This window comes from Trachypithecus francoisi, unplaced genomic scaffold (assembly GCF_009764315.1).
Source record: "Trachypithecus francoisi isolate TF-2019V2 unplaced genomic scaffold, Tfra_2.0 Lachesis_group6, whole genome shotgun sequence".
NCBI lineage: Eukaryota > Metazoa > Chordata > Mammalia > Primates > Cercopithecidae > Trachypithecus > Trachypithecus francoisi.
The window spans coordinates 65,498,095-65,518,275 of record NW_022681471.1 but is presented as its reverse complement, the minus strand read 5'-3'; the positions used below and the strand labels follow the sequence as shown (position 1 = coordinate 65,518,275).

The window sequence follows — 20,181 nt, the reverse complement described above, 5'->3', positions numbered from 1 at the left end:
ACCACTAAAGAACTTATCCATGTAACCAAAAACCACCTGTTGCCCCAAAACTATTGAAATAAAAATAAAAATTTTAAAAAAGAGGTAAGGGGATAAAGATATCTATAGTATAGATAGCTATACTAAAGACTTCAATATTACATAATGGTGGGACTCATGCTGTGATTTAAAAAACTCCTTAATACATTATATACTTAAAATGGTTAAAGTGATAAAGTTTGTTTTATATATTTTACTATAATAAAAATATATGTTATCTAAATACTACCCAATTTCCATATTCTAGTAGGTTAGCATTGATAACTACATTTTATGGTTAGCTCAAGTTTAGCTTTTAGTTTGCTACTCCAGATCTTACATAAGAGCAATCCCATTTAATGTCTTATAGCCACCGAAAAAAATGTATTCCACTTTCACTATATTTTACCTATTTTTACATAGCAGAATAAACCAAAGATCTTACCATTTGAAATACATCAGAGCCTTCATCAAAATCCACCATGGCAAAAAATATCCTGTTGGTGAATGCACTGGAGTATCGCCAGGAGTTTGCCAGGATCTGGAATTCTTCATCAGCTTGCCTGGATGCAATGAGATTTGTGAAGACAACATATAAAACAATTTTTGAAAGCAATCTCGTTTATCACCAGTAAAACAGGTCCAAGCAAGCAATAGCAGTTTTTCCAAAGGGAGAAACAATAAAAACACTGACAAGTAGGTCACACTCTGCTGACAGGGTTAAGACAAACCTTGTTTTGGCATAAGAGAAGCCTTATCCAAAGTTAGGGATTTCATGAGAAGTAGTAATTACCTGACTCCGCCTCATACTTTGTGCCTGTCTCTTATCCCAAAACTCTTTCAACAATCACTGAAATATATAGCTAATTGTCTCTACAGTAACTTTTAATACCCTAAATTACTTCTAAGAGTTCAAAGACAAGACAGAAGTGTATTCCCTAAAGAAAGCAGAAATACAACATTAATCCATTTTTAAAAATCTAAAGTGCAAAAGCTACTTGGTAAATAACACAATCAGATAAATTGTTAGGATGAAAGATAAGAAGAGTCTAGGAATTGAAATTAATTGAGGCCAGGTCACACCTGTAATCCCAGCACTTTGGGAGGCTGAGGTGGGTGGATCACCTGAGGTCAGGAGTTCAAGACAAGCCTGGTCAACATGGCAAAACCCTGTCTCTATTAAAAATACAAAAATTAGGCCAGGCGTGGTGGCTCATGCCTGTAATACCACCATGTTAGGAGGCCGAGGCAGGCGGATCACAAGGTCAGAAGTTCGAGACCAGCCTGACCAATATGGTGAAACCCCATCTCTACCAAAAATAAAAAAAAAATTAACAGAGTATGGCGGTGGGCACCTGTAGTCTCACCTATTCGGGAGGCTGAGGCAGGAGCATCGCTTGAACCTGGGAGGCTGAGACTGCAGTGAGCCGAGATCACACCACTGCACTCCAGCCTGGGTGGCAAAGTGAGACCCCATCTCAAACGAAATAAAAAAAAAAAAAAAAAAGAATTATTGAAACCTCAAGTCATCTTTGCATTTTTCCATATCTCCCATATGCTTTTAGTTCTCATGATCTGTCAATTCTTATTTGTGATAAAATTTTCACTCCATACCCTCTTGTCTATTTTTATTGCTATCATCTAAGGTCAAATCTTTGTTATCTAATAGTAGGATATTTGGCCGGGCGCAGTGGCTCAAGCCTGTAATCCCAGCACTTTGGGAGGCCGAGACGGGCGGATCATGAGGTCAGGAGATTGAGACCATCCTGGCTAACATGGTGAAACCCCATCTCTACTAAAAATACAAAAAACTAGCCAGGCGAGGTGGTGGGCGCCTGTAGTCCCAGCTACTCGGGAGGCTGAGGCAGGAGAATGGTGTGAACCCGGGAGGCGGAGCTTGCAGTGAGCAGAGATTGCGCCACTGCACTCCAGTCTGGGCGACAGAGCGAGACTCCGCCTCAAAAAAAAAAAATAATAATAGTAGGATATTTAAAAATATTGACTCTGGCTTCTCCTTCTCCAATCCTTCCTTTTTTTTTTGAGACGGAGTCTCACTCTGTGGGCCAGGCTGGAGTGCAGTGGCGCCATCTTGGCTAACTGCAACCTCTGCCTCCCAGTCTCAAGCAATTCTCCTGCCTCAGCCTCCTAAGTAGCTGGGATTACAGCACCCACCACCATGCCCAGCTAATTTTTGTATTTTTAGTAGAGACAGGTTTCACCATGTTGGCCAGGCTGGTCTCGAACTCCTGACCTCAGGTGATCCGCTTGCCTCAGCCTCCCAAAGTGCTGGGATTACAGGTGTGAGTCACCATGCCCAGCCCTCCTCCAATCCTTACACTGCAACATACATCCATATTCCTAAATTACTACTTCCCTGAAACACTTCTCAGAAATCACTGCTGTTTTCTTATTACCTTCAGAATACATTCTCTAACCTCCTTTACTAGTTATTGAAGGTTCTTTATCACATAGCTTCAAACAATACATCTAGTTTTTATCTAGTCTTACTACTAATCAATATCAAACAGTAACCTTTAATCTCAATATTTTATTTACTCCTATCCCTGTACCCTTGTGTACATCATGCTTCTAATCAGAATATCCTGCCTGTATCAACATCTTATCCATTTGTCTAGCCCTAGCACAAATCTTACTTCCTCCATTAGGCCAATCCAAATCACTCCTATTAACTTTCTTTCCTGAAATTTTACAGTATTTATTATATGTACAGTTGATCTGGTACTTAATCACAAATTGCCTTATATTGTCATCTAAATTTTCATATGTAGAACTCATTTCCTTAACCAGATGATAAGGGTAGGGTATCTATTTTACAATTCTCATCCCAATAGCACCACAAATACAGTATTATTCATGTTGCTGTTGCTTAATTTTTATTTGTTGAATGAGTGTAGAAAATTTTGAGTTAATATTAAATTTGGTCTTATAGAAAGTAAGATGCCAGTAAAAGCTTAGGTTAGTAAGAATTCCATTAATTTGCATTTAAGAGAATTATGAAGGAGTTTGTGTTTGTTCCCTGCTAGTTTTGTATACTCTGGATTCCTACTGAGTGAACTGATAGAACTAGAAGTAATTCTAGATTTCAAGTTTATTCAGTTATTACTTATGATTCCTTTTTCTTCTTTTATTTATTTTTAATTTATATTCACATATACTCCACAAAATAGGCACTATGGAACCAAATACCTTGACTATACCCTAGCTCCAGGGAGAAAATCGTTAAAGAAAAGTTATCAAGGCTTGGGGTGGCAGAACACACCATTCTGAAACAAGCTGTCTATTCCTTTGCATGACTCTCAGGCAGTCAGAATCTGGAGAACCTCCAAGTTTTTACTAAACCAATTATTCATACAGTAGCTTTGTCATTTTATTTAAAGTTAATTACCAAATCAGATACACTGATCTAAAAATATAAGTAAAAAGACACTAAAAAGCAAAAGCTATTTTATTTTTTAGTATCCACCATTTTGAATTGTTCATGGTGCTTTTATTTAAAAAGAAATAGCAATCTTTGCTCCTAAGATCATCAAGAAACAATAAAATAAAATCAAGAAACGACTGTTTGATGAAAACTTAAGCAAGACTAGTCTCCATCTCCAAGGTTTACAATCACTATAAAACAATTGGGAAATTAGAAACATCCCTAAATCATGGATCTTTGGGATTAAAAAAATAATTAATATACCCATCACCTTACCTATTTATTATTTTTTGGTGGTGAGAATATTAAAATGTTTTTAGCAATTTCAAAATCTACATACATTAACTATGGTCACCATGCTGTGCAATAGATCACCAGAACTTACTCCTCTCATCTAACTAAACTTGGTACACTTTCCCACCGTCCTCTCCCAAGCCTCTGAAAACCACAATTCTACTCTGCTTCTAGGAGTTCAACCTTTTCAGATTTCAGATGAGATCCCGTGCATCTTTATTTTTTTGTTTGCTTGTTTTTGAGACAGGGTCTTGGTCTGTCACCCAGGCTGGAGTGCAGTGGGATGATTACAGCTTTCTGCAGTTTTGACCTCCCAGGGTCAAGTGATCCTCCCACCTCAGCCTCCGGAGTAGCTGGGACTACAGGCACATCACCACACCCAGCTAATTTTGTTTACTTTTATAGATACAAATTTTCACTATGTTGCCCAGTCTGGTCTCCAATGCCTGGGCCCAAGTGATCCTCCTGCCTCAGCCTCCCAAAGTGCTGAGATTACAGACTGAGCTACCACACCCAGCTGCATCTTTAAAAAAAAAAAAAAATTACCAACCGGTGTGGTGGCTCATGCCTGTAATCCCAGCACTTTGGGAGGCTGAAGTGGGTGGATCATGAGGTCAAAAGATCGAGTTCATCCTGGCCAACATGGTGAAACCCTGTCTCTACTAAAAATACAAAAATTAGCTGGACGTGGTGATGTGCACTTGCAGTCTCAGCTACTTGGGAGGCTGAGGCAGGAGAACTGCTTGAACCCGGGAGGTGGAGATTGAAGTGAGTCAAGATCACGCCACTGCACTCCAGCGTGGGTGACAGAGCAAGACTTTGTTTCAAAAGAAAAAAGAAAAGAAAAGAAAAGAAAATTACCAGTTTTCTTGAATTCCAAACTTGGATGAAGCCACTATTATTGCATTAGTAAGCATCTCAAGCATTGGCATTGGGTAGACCAGTTAAAATTCTGGAGCCTGTTTCTTCCAAAAATAGTAGGATATTTGCTTTACCTACCTTTTGGGATTTTGACAATACAAGAGTATGAAGTTGAAAGCACTTATAAATAATAATAAAATACTACATCAATGTTACTGGCATACAGTTACATAAGTTGATACTAATTTTTTTTTTTTTTTGAGACAGAGTCTCGCTCTGTCGCCCAGGCTGGAGTGCAGTGGCGCAACCTTGGCTCACTGCAACTTCTGGCTCCCGGGTTCAAGCGATTATCCTGCCTCAGCCTCCCAAATATCTGGGACTGCAGGCAGGCACCACAATGCCTAGCTAATTTTTGTATTTTTTTTTTTTTTTAGTAGAGACGGGGTTTCACCATGTTGGTTGGGCTGGTCTTGAACTCCTGACCTCAGAAGATCCACCTGCCTCGACCTCCCAAAGTGTTGGGATTACAGGCATGAGCCCCCATGCCCGGCCAAGTTGATACTAATTTATAAGATGACTGATCTTTAAGTTACTTTTATGATGGCTACCACAATTATTTATCCATGCTTCCCCCACTAATGTGGATAATCAAGAATTGACTATAAAAGAGCAGTAGTATTGCTACCATAGACATCCTGAGTAAGGTATACACATTATTTAACTACCTACTGCACTGATTTGGCTCTTCTGGGATTGAGACATGGTTAACATTATATGAGTTATTTAATTTTAAAGTGTAGTTGAAGTTCATACTTGCAAACGACACACTGTCTATGAAGTTGGAGAGCAGTGAACATGACAATAACGGAGTAATTTCTCGGTGGGGCTTTCACAAGGCGACGGAACTTGTCTCCATTCATTCTTATTACAGGTCTTTTGTTAGTCCATTCCATCAGCTGACTAACCTTTTCAGATAACACCATCTAAAAAAGACAAAGTGAGCATGCTATTAATATACTCAACTTGGCATTTAGTTCTTTTAATTAGGCAACTTTCTTAAAACCAATACTAACAAGCTGAGGTATACAGAAAATGTGAGACCTAAAATCAAAATTTGGTAGTTGGGCTGGATAATTATTCTTAAAATACATTATTTCATAATATTTAGTCAGACATTACACTTTTGAAGTAATGAATTATGAATGAATGAATGAACGAATGAATGACACTGTCTCACTCTGTCATCCAGGCTGGAGTGCAGTGGCACAATCAGGGCTCACTGCAGCCTTGACCTCCTGGCCTCAAGGGATCCTCCCAACTCAGCCTCCCAAGTGCTTGGAATACACACATGTTCCACCATGCTCAGCTGATTTTTGTATTTTTTGTAGAGATGGGGCTTCTCTATGTTGCCCAGGCAGTCTTGAACTCCTGGGCTTAAGCAATCTGCCTGCCTTGGCCTCGACAGTACTGGGATTACAGGCGTGAGCCACCACATCTGGCCTTTATGTATATTTATTTTTTTTTGTAGAGACGGGGGTGTCACTATGTTGCTCAGGCTGGTGTTGAACTCCTGGGCTCACATGATCCTCCCACCTCGGCCTCCCAAGTGTTGGCATTACAGTCATGAGCCACTGCACCCAGCCAGAATTATTTATTATTTACTAATAACATAAGACAAAAATAACAAAACCTTTCATTTGCCAAAAATTCCAAAGAATGTTGAGTTAAACCAATGGCCAGTTTTATATACAATTTTACTTCTCTCAAAAAAAATACAGTGAAAATCTTGAAAACGAAGAGTAAAGTGGGAGGAATCACTATTCAATTTTAAGGTTTACTATGTAGCCACAATAATCAAGACAGTGTGATACAGATGAAGGGATAGGATCACAGAACAACAGAACAAATAAACAACCCAGAAATAAAACCACACAAGTGTAGCCCAATGATTTTGCACAAAGGTGCAAAAACAACTCAGTGGAGGAAGAACAGCCTTTTCAACAAATGGTGCAGAAGCAATTGGTCACCCATAGCCAAAAATATGAACTTCACACCTTATATAAAAACTAACTCGGCTGGGCACAGTGACTCGCGCCTGTAATCCCAGCACTTTGGGAGGCTGAGGCGGGTGGATAACCTGAGGTTGGGAGTTCGAGACCAGCCTGACCAACATGGAGAACCCCCATCTCTACTAAAAATACAAAATTATCCAGGCGTGGTGGCACATGCCTGTAATCCCAGCTACTTGGGAGGCTGAGGCAGGAGAATCGCTTGAACCTGGGAGGCAGAGGTTGCAGTGAGCCGAGATCATGCCATTGCACTCCAGCCTGGGCAACAGGAGCGAAACTTCATCTCAAAAAAAAGAAAAAAAAAAAAAAAACTAACACAAAATAGATCATATACTTAACTGTAAAACTATAAAACTTTTACGAAAATAAACAGGAGAAAATATTCAGAAGCTAGGGGTACACAAAGGGTTCTTAGGCCTGACAACAAAAGCAGGATCCAAAAAAAGAGAAAAAATTATATACTGGACCTCATCAAAATTCAGCTGGGTGTGGTGGCTCATGCCTGTAATCCCAGCACTTTGGGAGGCTGAGGCGGGCGGATCACTTGAGGCTAGGAGTTCGTGACCAGCCTGGCCAACATGGCGAAACCCAGTCTCTACTAAAAATACAAAAATTAGCTGAGCATGGTAGCACATGCCTAAAATGCCAAAATCCCAGCTGCTCAGGAGACTGAGGCATGAGAATCGCTTGAGACCGGGAGGCAGAGGTTGCAGCGAGCCAAGATTACACCACTGCACTCCAGCTTGGGTGACACAGCGAGACTCTGTCTCAAAAAAAAAAAAAAAAAAAAAAAAAAAACTAAAAAATTTTACTCTCTGGGCCGGGCGCGGTGGTTCATACCTATAATCTCAGCACTTTGGGAGCCTGAGGTGGGTGGATCACTTGAGGTCAGGAGTTCGAGAAGAGCCTGGCCAACATGGTGAAATCCCGTCTCTAACAAAAATATAAAAATTAGCCGGGCACGGTGGCAGGCGCCTGTAATCCCAGCTACTCGGGAGGCTGAGGCAGGAGAATCGCTTGAACCTGGGAGGCGGAGGTTGCGGTGAGCCAAGATTGCACCACTGTGCTCCAGCCTGGGCAACAGAGTAAGACTCTGTCTCAAAATAAAATAAAACAAAATATACTGACAATATCAAATGCTGGTGAGGATGTGGAGAAACTGGCTCTCTCATACATCACTGGTGGGAATGTACTGTGGTACAGCCACTTTGGAAAACAGTTTGGCAGTCTTAAAAAATCAAGCAACTGGCTGGGTGCAGTGGCTCACACCTGTAATCCCAGCACTTTGGGAGGCCGAGGCGGGTGGATCACTTGAGGTCAGGAGTTCAAGACCAGCCTGGCTAGCATGTTGAAACCACATCTCTACTAAAAAAAAAAATACAGGTCGGGTGCGGTGGCTCACACCTGTAATCCCAGCACTTTCGGAGGCTGAGGCGGGAGGATCACGAGGTCAGGCGATCGAGACCATCCTGGCTAACACAGTGAAACCCCATTTCTACTAAAAATACAAAAAATTAGCTGGGCGTGGTGTGGTGGGCGCCTGTAGTCCCAGCTACTTGGGAGGCTGAGGCAGGAGAATGGTGTGAACCCGGGAGGCGGAGCTTGCAGTGAGCCGAGATCATGCCACTGCACTCTAGCCTGGGCGACAGAGCTAGATTCCGTATCAAAAAAAAAAAAAAAAAAATTAGCTGGGCATGGTGGCACATGCCTGTAATCCCAAGTACTCAGGAGGCTGAGGTATGACAATCGCTTGAATCCGGGAGACGGAGGTTGCAGTGAGCCGAGATCACGTCATTGCATTCCAATCTGGGCGATAAGAGCAAAATCCCGTCGCAAAAAAAAAAAAAAAAAAAAAAAAAAAATTTAGCCAGGAATGGTGGTGCGCACCTGTAATCTCAGGTACTTGGGAGGCTGAGGCAGAGAACCCAGGAGGTAGAAGTTGCAGCGAGCTGAGATTGCGCCACTGCACTCCAGCCTGGGTGACAGAGTGAGACTCTGTCTCCAAAAAAAAAAAAAAAAAAAAAAAGCCAGGTACAGTGGCTCATGCTTATAATCCCAGCACTTTAGGAGGCCGAGGCAGGTGGATCATCTGAGGTCAGGAGTTCGAGACCAGCCTGGCCAACATGATAAAATCCCGTCTCTACTAAAAATACAAAAAATTAGCTGGGTGTGGTGGCGGGCACCTGTAATCCCAACTACTCAGGAGGCTGAGGCAGGAGAATCTCTTGAACCTGGAAAGTGGAGGTTGCAGTGAGCCGAGATCACACCACTGCATTCCAGCCTGGGCAACAAGAGTGAAACTCCATCTCAAAAAAAAAAAAAAAAAATCAGGCAACTAAAGATACATTTATCATACAACCCATCAACCACATTATTTGGCATTTGTCCTATAGAAATGAAAATTTATGTCTACACACAAAAAAGAACTAGTTTGTTTGTTCCTTTTTAGCTAATCATCATGAGGCCATGGAAGAGAAGCATGGTTAGTTGACAGGATTTAAGTTTGAAATTAAATGCCATCATATTTATCATTCCCCTCATCTTCACCCTCAATGTTTTCTTTTTCTTTTTTCTTTTTTTTTTCTCGAGACGGAGTCTTGCTCTGTTGCCCAGACTGGAGTGCAGCGGCGCCGTCTCACCTCACTGCAACCTAGCCCTCCTGGGTTCAAGCAATTCTCCTGCCTCAGCCTTCTGAGTAGTTGGGATTACAGGCACACGCTACCACGCCTGGCTGATTTTTGAATTCTTAGTAGAGACAAGGTTTCACCAAGTTGGCCAGGCTGGTCTCGAACTCTTGACTTCGTGATCCGTCTGCCTTGGCCTCTCAAAGTGCTGGGATTACAGGCGTGAATCACTGTGCCCAGCCCCACCCTCAATGTTTAATCCTTGCCTTGAGTAGTAAGAAGGCAGGAAGGGCTAACAAAGAAAACAAGAATCTCAATGTAGAGTTAATGCTAATTTATGATTTTGCTCATCTTTATAGAGATACGTCTAGAAAAAGCTGGGAAATCATGGAGTGGTTCATCATTCAGAAGCATTTGACCAGTTATATTTCCCATTACCTATATTCTAGCACTTACTATTTTAAGACACTTTGACATTTGATTCCTTTTCTAGACTATTAGCTACAATAGAACAGAGACCCACAACTCTTTACCATACAGTAGGCACTCAGTGAGTACTAAATTTCTAATTAATGAAATTTAACTAGGAATTGACTGACTTGCTCACATTAACATGTAAGAAAGAAATGATAATTGCACACATTAAACACTTACATAGAAACAAAACTTTTTTTCACTTTAGAAATTAACATGGATTCTAAAAATGCATGATTTGCCTGGTTTTTTTTTTTTTTTTCTGAGACAGAGTCTCACTCTGTCACGCCCAGGGTGAAGTGTGGTGGCATGATCTGGGCTCACTGCAACCTCTGACTCCCAGGTTCAAGTGATTCTCGTGCCTCAGCCTCCAAAGTAGCTGGGATTACAGGAAGGCACTACCACTCCCGGCTAATTTTTGTATTTTTAGTAGGGACGGGGTTTGACCATGTTGGCCAGGCTGGTCTTGAACTCCTGGCCTCAAATGATCCACTCGCCTCGGCCTCCCAAAGCGCTGGGATTACAAGTGTGAGCCACCATGCCCAGCCTGATTTGCCTTTAAGCATATTTGAATTCATCTCATACTGACCACAACTTTATGTCACAAGTATATCTCTATGAATGATGGAAAAAGGCTGTATAAAAAATAGTTTTGTAGGCTGGGTGCAGTGGCTCACGCCTGTAATCTCAGCACTTTCGGAGGCCAAGGTGGGTGGATCACGAAGTCAGGAGTTCAAGACCAGCCTGGTCAACATGGTGAAACCCCATCTCTACTAAAAACACAAAAATAAGCTGTGCGTGATGGTGGGTGCCTATAATCCCAGCTACTCGGGAGGCTGAGGCAGGAGAATTGCTTGAATCCGGGAGGTGGAGTTGCAGTGAGCCGAGATCATACCACTGCACTCCAGCCTGGGTGACAGAGTGACACTCAGTTTCAAAAAAAAAAAAAAAAAAAAAAATTACTTTTGTAGCAGATACGAAAAAATTCTGGTAAGGGCCAGAAAGTGAATATGCCACACATGGAAAACCGAACACACTCTAAACCCATAGAAAAATATATAAACTCTTGAAAGATTGGTTATAACAGGTCAGGTGCAGTGGCTCACGCCTGTAATCCCAGCACTGAAGTGGGTTGATCACTTGATGTCAGGAGTTTGAGACCAGCCTGGCTAACATGGCAAAACCTCGTTCTCTACTAAAAATATAAAAGTTAGGGTGGCACACGTTTATAGTCCCAGCTACCGGGGAGGCTGAGGCACTAGAATCGCTTGAACCCAGGAGGGGGAGATTGCAGTGAGCTAAGATGGCACCACTGTACTCCAGCCTGGGTGACAAAGTGAGACTCTGTCTCAAAAAAAAGAAAGAAGAAAGAAAGAAAGAGAGAGAGAGAGAGAGAGAGAGAGAGAGAGAGAGACAGAAAGAAAGAAAGAAAGAAAGATTGGTTATAACAAATAATTAACAAGACTGTGGAACAATGAAACAAGTAGTTGGTAAAGGCTATGGCAGAGAGTGAACCAGGAGGAAGATCGGGAATATTTGATTTAAATTAAGACTGCATAGATCAAATTTTTTCAGTTTTTTCCAACAAAATGAATTGCTATTATTTGATACTGTTTTAATGATTATCACAGCATAGACAATATGGGTTCACATTTTAAAATATACAATCTATATTTAGAAGCAATCATTAACTTTGCCATATTTTCAAATTAAATTTGACAGTTACCAGCAAATACAAATATGATTTAGCTATTTTATTCAGGGTGACTACATAATCGGTATGGGGCTGAGAAAAACAAGTGTGAAGCAGTAACAGGTATTTACATAGTTTTACATCCTCCTATCTCTGTTCAACCATATAGATATATAATCATGCCAACAAAAGAAATATATGTGCTTTGAATTAGTTATAAATATGTGGAGTTTTCTTACACAAAAATTCTTGAATAAACTTTTTCAAGCAGGTCTACATAAAAAATTTATGGCCAGGCAAGGTGGCTCAAGCCTGTAATCCCAGCACTTTGGGAGGCTAGGGAGTGAGGACTGCTTGAGCCCTGGAGTTCAAGACTAGCCTGGTCAACATAGCGAGACCTAGTTAGTACAAAATATTATAAAATTGGTCGGGTGTGGTGGCATGTGCCTGTAGTCCCAGATACTCAGGAAGCTGAGGCAGGAGGATCACTTGAGCCCAGGAGTTCGAGGCTGCAGTGAGCTCCGATCACATGTCACTGAACTCTAGGGGGGACAACAGAGCAATACCCTGTCTCTAATATATATATATATATATATAAAATAGAGGAATTATAATCCTTATTCACAATGACCTCTAATATATATATATATATGTATATGTATAAGCATATTTGAATTCATCTAATACTGACCACAACTTTGTCACACGTATATCTCTATGAATGATATATATATATATATTTATGAGGTACATGAGATGTTTTGATACAGGCATGCAATATGTACTCATCACATCATGTAAAACGAGATATCCATCTCCTCAAGCATTTATCCTTTGTGTTACAAACAATCCAATTATACTCTTAATTTTTTAAATCTACAATTAAATTATCATTGACTATAGTCACTCCATTGTGCTATCAAACAGTAGGTCTTATTCATTCTGGTTTTTTTTTTTTTGGTACTCATAAAGAATCCCCCCCCTCCCCCCACCACCCCCAGCTTCTGGTAGCTATCATTCTACGCTCTATCTCCATGAGTTCAAGTGTTTTGATTTTTAGCTCCCACAAATAACTGACAACATGCAATGTTTGTCTTTCTGTGCTCAGCTTATTTCACTTAGTATAATGACCTCCAGTTCCATTCATGTTGTTGCAAATGATAGGATCTCTTTCTTTTTTATGGCTGAATAGTACTCACAAAACTTATTCGTGTCTTTGTTCTAACCACAGGGTTATTCATAAAAATTCTTCATATTTTCAGCTTTCTTAATCATCTACCTGTCCTCAGGTGTTAGTATGAAGTAGAACGAAACAAATTCTTAGTTAAGGTATACATTTCCAACTCCCTCCTTAAATCTGGAACAGATCTGGAAATACAACTCGCAGATAATTACTGAAGATGACAGTGAACAGAGAAGCGAGCATTTTTAATTCTTAAATGCCATCTGCTCCATTATCAGTTCACCTACTTCCTGGATAGGGCTAAAATCTATGGTTGTCCCCTTTCCTTAGTTTTTAATTTTTTGGTGGTGTCTCCATTTATTTGTTCCGCAATTGCTACTAAGCCTATTTCTCTGTAATCAGATATTCTCTAGAGAACTGCAGGGTTTTTTGCACATGTGATACCTTCAAGTGTCAGTTCTCACAGCAAAGTTTTTCCAATGATAGCCTGCCTTGTTAAACATCCCAAAAAGATCAACTGGAAAACATTTACCACCCAGAGGAATCTCACTTTATTTTCTAACATTTACTTAACGTCTTTCTAACATTACCTAACGTCTTCTATATGCCAGGTACTGCATTAGGTACCTTACAGCCCTCATCTCATTTAATTTTCACAATAGCCAAAGAAATCAGCATTTTTTCCATTCTTCTGATGAGGAAAATGAGACTCAGAGTAACTTGTTAAACATCATTGGGGGTGGATTAAAGCATATCCTTTTTAAAACTACAGACTTTTTGGAAAATTGGGAAGGGAGACCTATCTGCCATCCTAGCATTATGATGACCAGTTTTATTATGCTTCAGTCTGCATTGTGTGTTCATCACTTTCCACATTTCATATTATTTATTATTATAGATTCCCAGAAGAAATATGAATAATTTTATCAAAGACCATGCTTTTTCATTTTTATCATGCTGCCTCTCTAAGATAACACCAGATGCCAGGACAAACAACTTCCCTTCCACAAAAAGGGGAAAGGATTCACCATAAAATAAAACCAGTCGCTGCAAAAACAAGACTTTGTTGCCTAGCAGAAAACATACGCTTTGGAACTAGACAGACCAGTGTGGGATCCCAGCTCAAATTCTTAGAGCTGTGCTTCTCTGAGCAAGCCCCCAACCTCCCTCTTACTTACTGTCAGCTCCCTTATCTATTTATCTATCTATCTATCTATCTATCTATCTATCTATCTACCTACCTACCTACCTACCTACATGGGGTGGACAGAGACGAGCCTGGCTATATTGTTCAGGCTGGTCTCAAACTCTTGGCCTCAAGGGATCCTGCCACCTCAGCTTCCCAAAGTTCTGGGATTATAGGCATGAGCCACCATGCCTGGCCAGTCCCCTCATCTTTCAAGTCCCATCATCTTCCAAAGGGGGTTACTTACTCTGCAATGTTAATGTGTGGATTATAGATAACGAGTATAAACTATGGTGCCTGGCATGTAGAATGCATTCGACAAATATCAGAGAATAAATGGCTGGGCTCAGTGGCTCACGTCTGTAATTCTGTCACTTTAGGAGGCCAACGCAGGAGGACTGCTGGAGGCCGGAGTTTGAAACCAGCCTGGTCAACATAGTGAGATCTCGTCTCTACAAAACATTTTTAAAAATGTAAAAAGGAGAATAAGTCCATGTTCCAATGAAAGCATTGTTAAAGGTATGAATAATAAGCAGGGTAGCATTCCATTTAACAACAGACAACTATGAGGAACTTGAATGATTTTTAATCATATTCATTTAGGGGAGGTATCTTTTAAAAATAACATACACACACACACACACACACACACACACATATATACTTTTTTTTTTTGAGACAGAGTCTTACTCTCTCATTCAAGCAATTCTCATGCCTCAGCCTCCTGAGTAGCGGGGACCACAGGCATGTACCACCATGGCCGGCTATTTTTTTTTGTATTTTTAGTAGAGAGGGAGTTTCCCCAAGTTGGCCGGCCTGGTCTTGAACTCCTGACCTTAAGTGATCCACCCGCCTCAGCCTCCCAAGGTACTGGGATTACAGGCGTGAGCCACTGCACCCGGCAAAAAAATAGATTTTAAGATCAGACAATATCCTATTATTTAAAGTCAAGTTTACTATAGTAGACAGAGCTGGAATTTTTTTAAAATAGTGTTTTCAAAAATGGACAAAAAAATGTTCTGCAACAGAATACCCATATTTTGAAACTGTGTCTAAGGAGTACCATAGGAATCTTTTTAAAAACAGCCTAAACCATTCTCAGAGAGGGAAGGAGGAAAAACTAAATCATCTTTAGCAGCCTATATAAATTACATGCTTACTGATGAGAAAATCCAATTTTATGTTGTGAAATCTAAGAAAACCTACAACTGAAAGAACGGATTCCTGGCTGAACACAGTGGCTCATGCCTGTAATCCCAGCACTTTGGGAGGCCAAGGTGGGTGGATCACTTGAGCCAGGAGTTCAAGACCAGCCTGGACAACAGGGCAAAACCCCATCTCTACAAAAACACAAAAATAACTAGGCATGGTGGCACATGCCTGTAGTCCCAGCCGGGAAGGCTTAGGTGGGAGGATCACCTGAGCCCAGTGAGGTCATAAGGCTGTACTGAGCTATGACCATTCCACTACACTCCAGCCTTGGCAACAGAGTGAGACCCCGTCTGAAAAAAAAAATTATATATATATATTTATTTATTTATAAAAAGAAAGAACAGATTCCTGATTTTATATAAGTACACAGTTAATTCGATGTTTGTTGAGGACATTTTGACAGACAATGCTGGATGTGAGGTAAAGAAAAATTAAGAAGTTTCAGCATTCAAGATGCTTACAGTGTTAGGGCAAAGACTGGCATATAAACAAGGACAATACAGGTCAGGCACGGAGGTTCACTCCTGTAATCTTAGCACTTTGGGAGGCCAAGGTGGAAGGATCACTTGACCCCAGGAAGTAGAGGCTGCAATGAGTCATGATAGTGCCATTGCACAGCATGCAGCCTATGTAAGAGGCCTTGTCTCAAAATACATACATACATACCTACAATAACTATATGATGTGCTGAATTCATCTCAGTTCACCTGGAGGCACCAAGAAAACTTTAGCCGGGGAAGAAAGAAGATATTGTTTGAGCTAAGACTTGAAGAGCAGGAATCTTCAGGTGAATGAAAGGGTGGGGTAAGAGAAAAGGAAGATATTCTCGCCTAAGTCCCGTACATGCATGAAAAGGTGAATGTACTTCCAAGAGAGTACAGAAGGATCAAGGAAGGCATGTCATCTATTGCCTTAACATAAAATTCACATAACATAAAATTCACCATATTGACCATTTTAAAGTATACAATTCAGTGCTGATTCCTTTAAAAAAAAAAAAAAAAACCAACCTATTTTCAGCTAGGCCATTCTGCTTCCAGTTCAGTGAGAGAGTCCATGAATAAATATAATTTCACTGGTAGAATGTTAAGCTTTAAAAAGCCTTCACTTTTTTTTTTTTTTTTTTTTTTTTTGAGACGGAGTCTTGCTCAGTCGCCCGGGCTGGAGTGTGGTGTCGCGATCTCGGCTCACTGCAAGCTCCGCCTCCCGGGTTCACGCCATTCTCCTGCCTCAGCCTCCCGAGTAGCTGGGACTACAGGCGCCCGCCACTACGCCCGGCTAGTTTTTTTTTTTTTTTTTTTTGTATTTTTGGTAGAGACGGGGTTTCACCGCGTTAGCCAGGATGGTCTCGATCTCATGACCTCGTGATCCGCCCGTCTCCGCCTCCCAAAGTACTGGGATTACAGCGTGAGCCGACCAAGCCTTCACTTTTTAATTAAAAAGAACAAGTGCACTAGGCACAGTGGCTCACACTTGTAATCCCAACACTTTGGGAGACCAAGGCGGAAGCAACACTTGAGCCCAGGAGTTCGAGACTAGCCTGGCAACACAGAGAGACTCCGTCTCTACGAAAAGATAAAAAAGTAGCCGGGGATATTGTGGCACATGCTGGTAGTCCCAGATATTCGGGAGGTGGAGGTGAGAGGATCACTAGAGCCCAGGAAGTCGAGGCTGCAGTGAGCCATGATTCCGCCACTGAACTTCAGCCTGGGCAACAGAGCGAGACCCTGTCTCAAAAAAAAAAAAAAAAAAAAAAAAAAAAAAGAAAAGCAAAGAAAAAAGAAAAGAAAAGAAAAAAAAATGTGGTCATTGTGGAAAATCAGGTAATATCAGCATGTAAAGTAAAAAGTGAAAACGTTCCGCTCATCAACAGTCCCAACTGCCCAGAGATAGCCACTGTTAAGGTACTGCCATGTATCCTTACAGAGATTTCTCTATACATACACATATACTTATATATAAGGGATGCTGTTATTTTCAGCATAAAAAATTTCTAAGACATAAAATTATGTATTGCTCTGCATCTTGTTTTCCACATAATATCTTAGGATCCTCCCAAAGGACATCAATTTCTAGTTTCAGTGTCTGAACCTGCTCACTTCATGATATTTTTGACAATTGTATATTTTTATTGTACTCCTTGCCAATCTAATAAGCAACTCATTAAGTTTAATTTCCTAGCTTAGTTTTTCTTCTTATGTAATAGTTTGAATACTTAGAAACACAGAGAAGATAGCTTTCTTTCTTAATTCAGTTCAAGTAGAACAAATATCTGAAGTGCTTAACTGGTATTTTTAAAGTATGTGTACAGTTCTTCTGTAACAGAGGAAGCACAGAATGTACAGGAAATAGCGTTAGAATGACTGACGTAGGGTTTGAGTCTTTGTTCATTTTCTAAATTTAAGACTCTATTTTTCTCATCTATACAATTAGAGGGTATAAATAATTGCTAGTAGTCTTAAAGTTCTAAGAGTATATGACTCCAAATCACGAACGTTTGAAAACACACTGTTAAAATTCCTCTACTTGAATTGCTTAATGGTGAGATACTGTATCTCCTCCACTTCCCAAAGCCTATAAATTCCACAAGATCTTAGTTTTGTTCATTTATGTATACCAAGCGCCTAGAACATTGCCTAGCATGCTTACATTTGTGGAATGATTGAAAATGGTTAGGAGCTTTCAATCTGGTAAATTGTCTTAAAACAATTATTTGGACAAAATAATAAACCTGGCATAATTTCACTCTTCGGTCTAACTCTCACACTCCTGAAATGAAAATGCTACAAAATAGAGAACTCTTATACATCATTCAGGGAGTTACATCTGCCAACTGTAGAGAGTCTCAGATATTCTACTCCCGGGATCTAAGTCGAACTCCCCAGACCCAACACCTGATGGGGCCCACACTCAAAAGTGTCAAAACTTATAGCTATGCAGATTCACAAGCCTATAGAAGTCGGGCTGTCACCTACCCTACCTCACTCTCAGACTCTACATCCCCAGAAGACGAAGAGTTACAGTTCCTTCTCTCACGAATTCCACAACTCCGAAAACCGCGGAATTGAAGCCATCAGGCATAGAAGCGGCAGGGAAAGGGGGTTGGGAAGAGGCGAACAGACCCTCTCAAGCCCCAGTCATTGGGAAAAGTCCATGTCGCTGGAAACCGCGTCCTCACCTCCTTCTTTCTTTGGGCAGAGGCCGAGGGAACGTCGTAAACGATGAGTAGCGCCACCGCCATGGTCACAGAGACACACCAAACCCACCAACGCGCTGCCATGTTCGCTCCTCTCCCTTCTATAAGCGAAACTTTGCTCCAGCTATGTCTGAGGGTGGGGCGTGAGAACAGGCAAATCGACCCCTTGCCTTTCCTCATTGGTCCAGCTCAGCCCTGCCGGGCGACCCCTCACATTACGTCACAGTGCCCTGGCGCTACACGCCAACTAATAGACGGTTGATTTCCAACTGGCCCCGGCCGGCCAATAGAAAAAGGATAATCTGGAGGTTTTTCATTGGTCCGCTAAAGATAATGACCCGCCTCTTCCTCGATACGTACACATCTAGCGCTCTGCCGCTTTCCAAGTACGCATGCGCAGTTGTGAAATAGTGCGGCGTTACTGAGTCCAAAACGGCTTGAAGTTGCTAGAACGGAGTATTTCACCCAGACTCATTTAGAAGTCTTTGAAATTCGCTTCCTTCATGTAATATTTTAGAAAAATGGGACCTAGGCCGGGCGCGGTGGCTCACGCCTGTAATCCCAGCACTTTGGGAGGCCAAGGCGGGCGGATCACAAGGTCAGGAGATCGAGACCACGGTGAAACCCCGTCTCTACTAAAAATACAAAAAATTAGCCGGGCGCGGTGGCGGGCGCCTGTAATCCCAGCTACTCGGGAGGCTGAGGCAGGAGAATGGCGTGAACCCGGGAGGCGGAGCTTGCAGTGAGCCGAGATCGCGCCACTGCACTCCAGCCTGGTGGACAGAGTGAGACTCCATCTCAAAAAAAAAAAAAAAAAATGGGACCTAGCCGAGCGAGGGATGAGAGCTCTCTAGTCCGTCATCCTGCCTCCAAAGTACTTAAAAGTGAAAAAATAAAAGTAGGAAAGCAAAAATATACCTAATATCACTGAGGGAAAATTTTTTTTTTTTTGGAGACGGAGTCTCGCTCTGCCCCCAGGCTGGAGTGCAGTGGCGCGATCTCGGCTCACTGCAAGCTCCTCCTCCCGGGTTCCCGCCATTCTCCTGCCTCAGCCTCCCGAGTAGCTGGGACTACAGGCGCCCGCCGCTACGCCCGGCTAATTTTTTGTATTTTTAGTAGAGATGGGGTTTCACTGTGTTAGCCAGGATGGTCTCGATCTCCTGACCTCGTGATCCGCCCGTCTCGGCCTCCCAAAGTGCTGGGATTACAGGCGTGAGCCACCGCGCCCGGCACTGAGGGAAATTTTTAAAGGTAAATATGAACAAGAGCTTGTTGAATACCTATTGTGTCCTAGAAACTGTGCCAGGGGCGCTGAAAAAAGAGGACATCAAAGATTATTTTTAAAAGTTTTTATTTATGGCCTTTTTTGAGATGGAGTTTCGCTCTTGTAGCCAAGGCTGGAGTGCAGTGGCGCGATCTCGGCTCACTGCAACCTCCTCCTCCCGGGTTCAAGCGATTCTCCTGCCTCAGCCTCCCGAGTAGCTGGGATTACAGGCGCCCACCATCACTCCCGGCTAATTTTTCGTATTTTCTACTGGGTTTCGCCATGTTGGGCAGGCTGGTCTCGAACTCCTGACCTCAGGTGATCTGCCCGCCTCGGCCTCCCAAAGTTCTGGGATTACAGGCTTGAGCCACCGCCCCAGCCGGCTGCATTTTTATTTTTATTTTTTGTTTAATCAGTTAAACTCCTTGACTTAACTATTTAAAGCACCATCAAGGACTTTAATTGCAGGTTACAGATAGCAAATTCCTTCCTTTTATTCATTATTTTGTTTGGGGGATGGGTGCAAAAGTAAGGTTGTAAAGAAGAAAAACACCAACAAGATAAAATCAATCTGCCTGCAATTTGGATTCATTTTGATGGTGTGGAAAATATTATATGACTCTTATTTTAGGCGCTACTGGAAAAAAAAAAAACAGGAAATTAAT

General features: G+C 41.6%; 1 protein-coding gene across 1 annotated transcript in view; it reads right to left on the bottom strand.

The window, feature by feature from the left end:
- Positions 1 to 18,513, bottom strand: part of MAGT1 (magnesium transporter 1) — a 53,722-nt gene extending 35,209 nt beyond the window's left edge. Inside the window, 3 exon segments of the mRNA XM_033200895.1 lie at positions 464 to 581; positions 5,429 to 5,598; positions 18,235 to 18,513. Of these exon segments, the coding sequence (XP_033056786.1) occupies positions 464 to 581; positions 5,429 to 5,598; positions 18,235 to 18,432 (486 nt within the window). The 5' untranslated portion in view covers positions 18,433 to 18,513.
- Positions 18,514 to 20,181: the final 1,668 nt, after the last annotated feature.